This window comes from Halyomorpha halys, unplaced genomic scaffold (assembly GCF_000696795.3).
Source record: "Halyomorpha halys isolate HHAL.00 unplaced genomic scaffold, Hhal_1.1 Scaffold106.1, whole genome shotgun sequence".
NCBI lineage: Eukaryota > Metazoa > Arthropoda > Insecta > Hemiptera > Pentatomidae > Halyomorpha > Halyomorpha halys.
In genome coordinates this window covers 2,158,306-2,169,659 of record NW_027111449.1, presented here as the reverse complement: position 1 = coordinate 2,169,659, position 11,354 = coordinate 2,158,306, and the positions used below count along the sequence as shown (strand labels likewise).

The 11,354-nt window shown below is 30.2% G+C and overlaps 1 protein-coding gene and 1 long non-coding RNA gene across 3 annotated transcripts in view; one reads left to right on the top strand and one right to left on the bottom strand.

Annotated features, from left to right (window-relative positions):
- The window catches only part of LOC106677680 (alanine aminotransferase 1), a 16,116-nt gene extending 7,913 nt beyond the window's left edge, over positions 1-8,203 (top strand). The window contains exons 5-10 of one of the 2 annotated variants that reach the window (XM_067049474.1): positions 1,659-1,868; positions 3,064-3,184; positions 3,990-4,111; positions 6,383-6,568; positions 6,658-6,806; positions 7,904-8,203. In XM_067049474.1, the coding sequence (XP_066905575.1) occupies positions 1,659-1,868; positions 3,064-3,184; positions 3,990-4,111; positions 6,383-6,568; positions 6,658-6,806; positions 7,904-7,994 (879 nt within the window). In that variant the 3' untranslated portion in view covers positions 7,995-8,203. The remainder of the gene's footprint in view (positions 1-1,658; positions 1,869-3,063; positions 3,185-3,989; positions 4,112-6,382; positions 6,569-6,657; positions 6,807-7,903) is intronic. The other variant, XM_014415741.3, reaches the window with a different exon arrangement.
- The window catches only part of LOC106677681 (uncharacterized), a 24,840-nt gene extending 15,455 nt beyond the window's left edge, over positions 1-9,385 (bottom strand). Inside the window, exons 1-2 of the long non-coding RNA XR_010843962.1 lie at positions 8,879-9,385; positions 2,359-2,535 (exon numbers count right to left, since the gene is read on the bottom strand). This is a non-coding gene — a long non-coding RNA (uncharacterized lncRNA). The remainder of the gene's footprint in view (positions 1-2,358; positions 2,536-8,878) is intronic.
- Positions 9,386-11,354: the final 1,969 nt, after the last annotated feature.

The window sequence follows — 11,354 nt, the reverse complement described above, 5'->3', positions numbered from 1 at the left end:
ATTATTTTATAATATATGTAATAAATATATATTATATTCAGTTATACATACAAATTATTAATTTATTTTGTTTAACAAGTGTTCAAACTTATTTCGAAATAATTGTTTGTTCGATGAATTCATCTTATTTATTGTTTTTCTTCCCTAAATGAACTAAGTAATCCATAGCTGTAAATTATTTAATGTTTAACAATGTCTCAGTTAACTTTGTAAGTCTTTATCAGGGAATTAATTTCCCTTCTCAGGAAGGATTTGTCTTTTTCTTAACTCTTCAGTTCTTCTTTTATCCCGATGAAGGAGTAGTGGCCAAGGCATGAGCTTTAGTAACAACTGCAGGAACCTTTATATTTTTTTATTATTGCTCCTGGAGGAATATTGGTGAAGCTCTTCAGGATTTAACTGCTTTATGGCATAACATATCTTGTTATTTCATTATTGTCATTTACAAATGTATGTACAATTATATAATGTACTGATTCTCTGTCTATCCATGGCCAGGCCTAGATCCCACACGTCCCATACGCACAGGTCGGTTCCAGGTGGATATACCATGGTTCTCCAAATCATATGGTACTCCTCATTGTCTTGGGACGGGTCATCCCTGTAGTACATACTACTACTAATGAAATACTGAGAAGCTTCTTCAATGGTGGTTGCTTGGATGTCCTGAAACTTCAAGGCTTCAATACTTTGCAGTGGAATCATTTTCCCAAGGGCCACCCTTTACTTTATACCCGAGGTGTTCTTCACCGCCTCTTCAACAACGAAGGTGTCCCAAGATTTCTTCTTCTCCTAATGAATCATGTTCCAATATGTCTTCAACCTGTTCATTGTTGTTATTCCGAAATGCAGTGTGCCTGTCCTCACATCTACATCTCTGATACGAACGCCTGTCCTTGTAGAGCTGGCTCTTGAGGGCTCTTTGGACCAGTGTTCACCATGGGACCGGTCTCCTTCTCACTTTCCTCTTATGGAGGAACGATTCGGCTGTATCCTGTATGACGTCAGTGAGTCTAGCGACTCCATCTTTTACTTCTCCCTAACCGACATCCCAGTCTCCATCTTCTATCAGTCCCTCCAGTTGGATCTTAAAAGCAGTATAATATACTTTTTTTGTAACAATCTTTTTTGTAAAATTGACCTGGATGACCCGTCAGGCTAAAGGCTATGGCCATGTGGTCTGAACTCATCTCAGATGTGAGCGTCCATCCTCTGATGTACTGAGATCTGTAACCCTTCTCAAAGACCTGGAAAGTGAATTAAAGCAGTAAACATTAAATAGTTCACACAATTTTTGTGCTCTACCTAACCTGACCATCCCCTTTCCATTAAGCCAACATTTGAATAAAACGAAATTATATTTAATAAGTATGAAATATTGATATACCATACTCATATACTGAAAAAGTTCAATTTTATTATATAAAACTGGAGTGATACTTTCTATAACAGTCTAATGGAAAGTAAATATGACTCAAGATTTATATTATAAAATATTTATAATATTATCTAGTATTAATAGTTTGATTTTTCAAGTTTTTTAAAAACCTTTGTGCACCTTTTATTAATACATGCTAACACTAATAGTGGTTATAATTAGGCTCATATATAATATTAGATAAATTAAACCGTTGTTTATAAAATGTTTTCATTTTCAGATTAGTTATTACTTGGATGAGTCAACCAATTGGTCACTCAGCATATCTGAATTGGAAAGAGCTGTTAATGAGGCAAAGAAGTGTTGCAACCCAAGAATCATTGCTGTCATCAACCCTGGAAACCCAACAGGTCAGGTTCTTACTCGGAAGAACATTGAAGAAATTATTAAATTTTCATATAAAGAAAATCTCTTCATATTAGCTGATGAGGTTAAAAATATTTATTTTTTGCTTACATTAAATCTGCTTTGTTTTTTCTATCAATAGCTAAGAATTGTTATTATAAGATAATGTGGTATCTTGTAACTCCAAATTATTTATGATACTATAAAATACGGGACCTGGGCTCTTCCATACAATTATAGAAGCAATCTGGGAACAGAGCCTTAACACATAGAGGAGAAAAACTAACAGTAAACTGCTTGCAGAGACTGGTCAGTTAATATCTCTTGGTATGAAGGCAAGGAGGTCAAGATAGGTGACAGATCAGGACCCTTCTACCTAACAATGAGTGCCAGTATAGTTGGCTAATTTTTAATAACCATCACATTATTCTCAAGTTTTTTTAGTAAAAATTTTCAATTTTAATATTTCTTCTTATATTATATTACTCTAACCATGTGATTTTAGTAATTTTAAAAAAATCAATAGATACTTAAATGGCACTATATTCTATATTGATTAAAAAATTTGAACTGACCTGGGTAAATGGTTAGAGTTGAGATCGAGTTTCGGAAGTTGAAAACTACCAAATATTGAGTTCATTAACAAACCCAAATAAATGAAACTGCAAAAGTTGCTTCATCTCAGTTTTGATTTGAAAACTTGTTAAAAAAGCAATGTGTGTTTTTGCTACATAGGCATAGAGATTGAAACCCTACAAAATAAAAAAAAATTAGTTCTACTGTTCAAGAAATGATTATGATACAAGCAGATAAAGCAAAGGCTGCAAATGCATTTTATATGACAGCAACCTACTGAATTAATATTGACTAACCAATAATTTTGCTCTGCAGTTTAAGCTGATCTATATTGCTGAGTAACTTGGCTGTTATTGCCTTAAATTTTGTTGCTAGAACTGAAGGTTTATTATAATATTATATTATAAGGCAAATGAAGCCTTTAATATATTTCTCCTGAAATGTATGAAATATATAAAGCTGAAAATAGTTGTACCTTTTAAGGGTTGTTATACTAAAGGCCAGGTTCCACAGTGATGGTTTTTTGATAGGCTTTGCACTCACTAACATCATGTAAACTGTTATTTGTTGTTATACTGTCAGGATGTGATAGTTGGTAGTATGATCAACTATCTGTGCATAGGCCAGACACTTGTGTGACAGATATCTGTCATATGGGAATGGCCCTAATAATAAGAATTATTTATTTAGTTCATATCTTTCAGGTTTACCAACTTAATGTATATGATTCCAATAGCAAATTTTACTCATTTAAGAAAGTTCTCATGGAAATGGGACCACCTTACAATAAGATGGAATTAGCTTCATTTATGTCATGTTCTAAAGGTGAGTCATTAGTTATTGGCTAAATGTTAGTCCTAATTGTAAGGAGGTTTTCTTTTATTTTTAATCTTAGATTGTTTGCTAACATTGAACTATCTTTATCATCTAATACTATTTACTATTATTTCCAATGTTATCATTAAAATGCTTGAGCTAATCATGTATTCAGTTTGCAGTAATTTCTATAATTTGAAATAAATACTGTTATCGAGGTGGTTGTGTTATATCTGACTCCAATAGATTATATTAGGTACTCCTGACCAGAAGGTCTCAGACCCTGATAGACTGTATCCTTGAACTGTTTACAACTTTAAATGTTTGTTATAAAAGTGATGGTACAGTTCTTTAATTGAATCCAAAATTTTGTTTTCTTGCTATCCTTACGCTATACATATTTTTTTTATTTTGAAGATGGTCAGGGCTGCATTCAAGAGGGAAAAATAGTTATCAACTGTTTTTTTATTTTCTGCCGATGTTTCAACCTACATTGTTAGTTTTTATCAGTGCGTTTAGGAGTGTAAACACAAATCTTGGTCACTCAAATGTCATTTTTATTTTATTTATTATAATATATTACTTTATGCTTCTTTTTCCCTTATGCTTCCCCTTGATAATAGTTTGATTAATGGAAGCAGGAGGCTTAATAAATTATGCTTGTTCATTTCCATCAAAGACATGGAGTAGAGGTGATAAATTACAAGTACTTTGCTAATGTATTTAATCCCTGAAATTATTTGTTGTTCTATAGTAAATCATCTATCAATGAATCTAAAATCAACTTATATTAACATTTTCATTTCAATTAAAGGTTACTTGGGAGAGTGTGGGCTTAGAGGAGCATATTGTGAAATAATAAATTTAGACCCAGATGTTCAAACGATGTTTATAAAATCATTATCAGTAATGCTTTGCCCAAACACTATTGGTCAGGTAAAATTGTATTTTAAATTATTATTATTATTATAATTATTATTATATCTCCATATATTTGGTAATAATACTTCTAAATTAAATCTTTTCATTAGTTAAATGCTTAAGATTTATCAAGTATAAGGTTTAAATGCATTGAAAAATTTCTTTTCATTGACTACTTCTTCTAAAATATAGAGATGCCTCTCAAGTGACTTTGAAGTTATTAGTAATATTTTTTGGAAAAAGTAAGAAAACCAGTTGCGGTTAATGCTAGTTGATAGTTAAGAGAAAATAGAGAGTGGTTGTTGTGTTTGAGATAAAATTAAGATTGTTCACAAAAAAGAAATTTGATTAGATTAATATGAGGAGAAGATAGTCCAGGAGGGGGAGAGTGTGGATAACATTAAAAATGATCTTTGAAGTGGAATATCTCAGTGGGTAAGATCCTGGACTTCAATTATTTAAGGCAGAGAACAACCTTGGCATTTGAGTGTGGATGCTGACCACATCATCTCCTTGAATCACCAATGGTCAACAAGCAGTGCTTACTTACCAAGTACTGAACAATAAATCATGTATGGTTTGTAATGGCGAGTTTTTTTTGTTCTTTTCTATTTCTTACTTTGGTTTTGGCTTCAGATCTCATGAAAACTGATTACTAATAATTTTACAAATTTCTGTTGACCTTATAATTTTAATAGTTTTTTCATTAAGCTATGGTTTGCCTTAGTGTAAATACAGGGGATAGAGGAGCTTCCAAACTGGCTTTTATTACAGTAAATTTTGTAAATACTGGTATATTAAAGGCATTGGATATTAACAAAAATAAATTAAAATTAGTTTTTGACTTGATACAGCTTCATGATGATTGGTCAGTTGATTATTAGAGGTGTAAAAGAACTGATGTACAAGCTAAATGGAGAAATGATCCTAAAATAAATAAATAGTTAATATTTACTATTTCCACCATGCTTTTGTTAATTTGAAATATATAAGTAGTCCTAAAAAAAAATATCAATTTTAGTGATACTGGCAGATTCAATCATAAAGGATGCATCTTATGACATTCTTCTCATATCTGTTAATATTCATTAAAAAAAAATTGATTTCCTACAATAAAATTTCTTTCTTATGGTATCAAAACCTTCAATAGCCATTAAAACCGCATGAATAGAAATCAGTTTCTGTTAAAATATCTCTTCAGTGAACTCTATGTATGCTTGTTCTTTGTGTGAAAAAATCTTTATAAAATAAAGGGTCATAGTATGCTGCTTTAATGAATAATTTCATAATTATTTTTAATGCTGCTGGTAAATCATTATCTTATTTGAATGTTTGTCATCAGAACATTTCTCATTATTGCGTCTCAAAGCTTGGTAAAACCATGTTTAGCTGTGAAGGTAAAATGGTAATTTTCAGATGAGTATATTTATAATGAGGTGTAGATAGTGGACCGTAGATTAATGCTTGAAGAAGTTTGTCAGTGGGTGCGGTCAGCAAAGAACAACATAAATAAATATGGTTTTGTTTATTTATGTTGTTCTTTGCTGACCACACCCCCCGACAAACTTCTTCGAGTATATTTATAATTCTCATTTGATAATAATAAGAGTGCTGTCAATGCAATATTCGTTTGATATATTAATTTTTTTTGTAATTTCACGATTTTGTTTCTTATTAAAGGTCTTCTAAAGTATGGAATTGTTTTTGAATATCCCCCTATTTATTTAACTAGGGTAGGCAAACTTGTTAAGTTCAAATTATCATTAACATACATCAATCGTTCTTTTTACCATAACCAAATCATTAGGCCAATTTCAATGACGACTTTTGACTATCAAAAGTTTGTTTCTATAAGCAGACGGATGCAACCAATATCTACCTAATCTTCTATTTGGATTAAAACAAGGAATATTATAGAGATGAAATTCATTTGAAATTGTGAACAAATATCATTGAACAACATCCAATTTCTCAAAGGTATGCTATGCTCTTTTTCACCGGACTAAAAAATTGAGATTTGAACCCCCAAAACAAGATTTGAGTCCTATTTTGTTTTGCATACTATTCTTTATGATCCCATAAGATGTTTCTTTCACTTGAAATTTCAGCTCAGAAAATGAAGATTTTTTTGAGAATCATGTTCATTTACAGTTGAGAACCCTCAGTAATATTTAAAGAACTCAATTTTATTTGAAATTAATGGAAAGTTGAACTAATTATAGTTTGATACCTTACCTTGCTTTTTTGAGATTTAATTTATGTTTAATTGAGCTTTTTTTATGACAGACGGTATTGGACTGTGTGGTCACTCCATTAAAAAAAGAAGATCCATCTTATGAGTTGTTAGAAAAAGAGAAGAATTTTATTTTAGACTCATTTAAAGAAAGAGCTAAGATGGTTTATGAAGCCTTTAATTCCTTTGAAGGGATGTCATGTAATGTTGTCCAAGGAGCTATGTATGCATTTCCACAAGTAATTTCAATTTACTGATACCTTTTCTGATGTAAGAGAGCTCTAAATGACTGATTTATAATGTCATATTATAATTTTATTTGTTCCAGATAAAATTACCACCCAAAGCAATTGAAAAGGCGAAGTCACTAAAACAGGACCCAAGTGTATTTTATGCTTTCCAGCTTTTGGAAGAAACAGGTGTTTGCATTATCCCTGGGGCAGGCTTTGGTCAAGTTGAAGGAACCTACCATTTCAGGTAAATAGGTTTAGTGGTAAACTAGATCTCCTTGAGAGATTGTATCAAAGGGATAGAGTAAGGCTGCTTCTTCACCCTATTGGGGGTTAGAAATAGAAAATAATAATTAATTTTCTTCTACTATCTCCTTTAGGTGGGATACAATACAAATTGATAGTATTCATCTTCTCTTTTTAGTTCTGTAATTCAAACATATCAAAATTCCCTTTTACAGCATGACCTTTCCATATCTTTAATTTCCTTTTCAATCCAAGAATTTTTTTATTTGAAGTTGCTATATTTAATCCACCTCATGTGGGCAAATTACCAATTTAGTTGGCCAAATTTAATCTCACCTTTTTTTTTTTTTTTTAATTTGGTTGAATTCAGCCCAAATCAGCTTCTGGAAGTCAGTGAAGAAGTTTGATCATTTTTAACCTCTTTCATTTTATTTTGATTAACTTTCAATAAAACTAAAGATGTTTATCAATTTCATTTGAATCAGTATCTCTCATTAATACGGCTTTGGGAAAATAAATGCATATGCCACATCTTGTAATAAGGAGATTTCATATTTAAATTTTACTTCTTTTGTACTCCTTTTCTTTTTCTTCTATTTTTTTATAATTCTTCTTTCATTGAAGGATATTAAAATGGTTTTACCCCACTGTCGCATTCCAATCCTATACGGTAGCTTCATAGTATGGTAGTACTGGTAATTAGTATTACTACCTTATCAGATTTAAAGGCAGTAAACTGTTGATGGTTATCTTCATCTATTTCCTTATATATAAAATTTAATAAACTATTATAATAAGTCTGATCAATAAATGTAATATGAACAAGGCATAGCTCTATTGATAATACCAATAAGTAATGAGATAGATAAAGATTCTTTTAATAAGAATTAAGAAAGTTTTTCATCCTTGTAGGTTCCGCAACATGTTTTATTTAATATTTACATAAGTCATATTTGATAACAATGTTTTTGCGATTTCTCTACATAGTCATATCCTATTTTAGAAACTTTTATGCAATGTATATAATTTTCCAATATTTAAAAAATGGTTGGTTGTTTTATTTCTCTTTTTTTTCTTAATTTAGAATTTGTATTTTAGGACCACTATTCTACCTCAGCCTGAGGACCTTAAACATATGCTCAGCATCTTCAAAGCGTTTCATGAAAAATTTCTTGCTAAATACAAATAAAACTGAAGTAAAACTCAACATAGAGGTACAGGTGAACAACATGTACCTCCTTGCAGCCTTGTAAACATCAGTATACAAAATATATATTCTGATATTTAAAGTACAAAAAGAGTTTATTTTTAATCTTTTGGCTGCTAAATTATTTATTTATTGAATAATTAAAGATATTGTAAAGCATTTATAGGTGTGGTTATATCATTATATTCTTATAATTATCATAACTTTTTAATTTTATATTAGAATTTAGGTATGAGTATGATTACTACTAATTAGAGAGAGCTTTAATTTATTTTTATTGTTTTATTAATGTGGATTCATTTAATATTAGTGGGAAAGACATGGAGAGGAAAGGGGTAGAGAGTGGTAGAGGGGAGAGGGGAAGCGAGAAATAGAGAAGAGGAGAGAGAACAAAAGTAGAAATGGAAATAAGAGAATTATGCTTATTTTTAATGTAGAGATTAGATGTACGCTTTGTACATTTTCTGAAGATTTTTCTAGATAAGTTGAAAATCAGATAAATAATGTTGGAAAATTTTATATCCCCCCCTCAAAAAAAATTGTAGTAGCGATGCCCTGTATATGTATACACAATATGGAAAATGTGTGTATAAGTTCTTGTTGAAAAATTCATTAAAACATTAAAATTTATTGAAATATTATAAAACATTAATGTTAATTGAAATATTATATAACATTGAAATATTGTATAACATTAATATTAATTTACATCAACTTATTTGTGTTTCATTTTTACCGTACCCCCAACCATCTTCTCCTAGTATAAGTCATACACGGTCAACTATCTCTCATAATTATATAACATTAAAATATTACATAACATTAAACATTATATTACATTTATATAATATTAAAATGTTCATTACCTGTTGAATAAATATAAATGTTACTGAATAGAGGTTCAAACAGGATGTTTGAATATAAGAAGATATGGTACACATGATGGACAGTACGATTGGACGACATCGTAGAGGAAGGATACCAGAAAATACAAGGTAGTAAGGGTAATAGCCACTTCAAATCTTCATTAAATTGGTAAATAGAGGTGTCCCTGAGTTTCTGAAGAAATTTAATTAATTTCCTCCAAACTGTCTCAATCTAAATGGTTTTCAATTTATCCTAACTAAACTAATTCAGAAAACAGCAGTTAAATCAGAATCAAATTTGTCTATTATATGAAATTTTATTTTCAACAAGTTCTTGTGATGCATAAGTCTTCATGAAGATCATTAAAAGCCTAACTCTCTTAATCCATGTTAATGGTTAATTTTACATGACAAAACGTATTTCAACTCACTACTTATATAATAATTAAATTCTTAATTATTTGAAATTTTTAACTGACCTTTTGTAACAATGAAAAGTCCACTCATAAAAAGGTTAAATTAAATTATAGTTAGTCAAACAATAATATATTTTAAATAACAATATTTAATTTTTATTTTACTATTTCATATTTTTTCACTAGCACTGGCATGATAGTTGATTTGTAGTACAACTAGTGTCAGTAAAGCAACTATCACATATATACATTTTGACAGTGAGCTATTGTACTTTCCATTATTGCGACAAAAGTGTTAGTTATAGTCATGACAGTATGTTGCAGTGGTTCTGACATGATTGTTAATAGTACAAGTAATTTCAGTGAAGCAACTGTCACGTTAACTATCACATGTAAACGCTTGGACAGTGAACCTTAGTGCACTTTCCATTGTTGTGCTAAAAGTGTTAGCCACTACCATGGCATAAATATTTTATGGTTACAGTTATTACAGTATTGACTGTCATGATAGTAATGTTGCTCTAGGTCTGGTGTGATCGTCCATAGTATAAGTAATGTCAGAAGACCGACAGACCCATTTTTTAAAAATTTATTTATTTCTTAATTTATAACATGTTCTTAAGACACATATATCTTTATTGAACACATTAAAAGCCTAACTCCCTTAATCCTTCATTAATATAATTGCCTCCAAACTCTCTTAATCTGAATGGTTTTCAAATTATTCTTACAAAACTTAACTCACAACATAGCATTAAAATCAAAATCAAATTTATCTATTACATAAAATTTCAATTTCAACAAGTCTTATAATACATTTGTCTTCATAAAAAACATTAAAAGCCTAACTCTCTTAATCCATGTAAATGATTAATTTCCTATAACAAAACTAATCTACAACTCACTACTTGAATCATAATACAATTCATAATTATTTGAAGTTTCTAACTGACCTTATGTAACAATGAAAGACACACTCATAAAAAGTTTAAATTTTTTACCTTAGGTAAAGTCAAACAATAATATATTTTAAATTGCAATATTTAATTGTTATTTTACTATTTCATATTTTATCTCCAGTTTATTAAGTTAATAAGAGCATGAAGGAATGAACAATCAATCAACCATAATAAATTCTGACTAATTCAAAGTGGACATGAATAAAAATGACTAAAGTTATATATCGTTTTAACTCAGATCAAAATGACAATTTAGAATGTTAAAATAATAGTTCAGCTAACTGCCTAAAGGTAGCAGCACAAATCAAGAAATGTAGAAAATAATAGTTCTGATTAGCACCGTTAGAGTCCAGCACCATCCAAACAGCCGTTTCCTAAGTTCAAATAAAGCTCAAAATATTTTTTATACTAGTTCAAGTAACTACATAAAGATAGCAGCACCAATCAAGGAAGATAGGAATAGTAGTTTTATTAACCGCCGCAAGAGGCCAGCACAATCCAAACAGCCACTACCCGAGTCTAACAGAAATTTTTTATTTTGTATTAGGATATTAGGAACTTACAGGAGCTCAACTGATCGGATCAGATAGTTAGAGTGGAATTTTTGAGCTCCTTTAAGTTCCTAATATCCTAATACAAAATAAGAATTTTCCTGCAAGACTTCAGAACTAGCTCTTAGGATGGTGCTGACCTCTCGCGGCGGTTAATAAAACTACTATTCCTATCTTTCTTGATTGGTGCTGCTATCTTTATGTAGTTACTTGAACTAGTATAAAAAATATTTTGAGCTTTATTTGAACTTAGGAAACGGCTGTTTGGATGGTGCTGGACTCTAACGGTGCTAATCAGAACTATTATTTTCTACATTTCTTGATTTGTGCTGCTACCTTTAGGCAGTTAGCTGAACTATTATTTTAACATTCTAAATTGTCATTTTGATCTGAGTTAAAACGATATGTAACTTTAGTCATTTTTATTCATGTCCACTTTGAATTAGTCAGAATTTATTATGGTTGATTGATTGTTCATTCCTTCATGCTCTTAAAAACTTAATAAACTGGAGATAAAATATGAAATAGTAAAATAACAATTAAATATTGC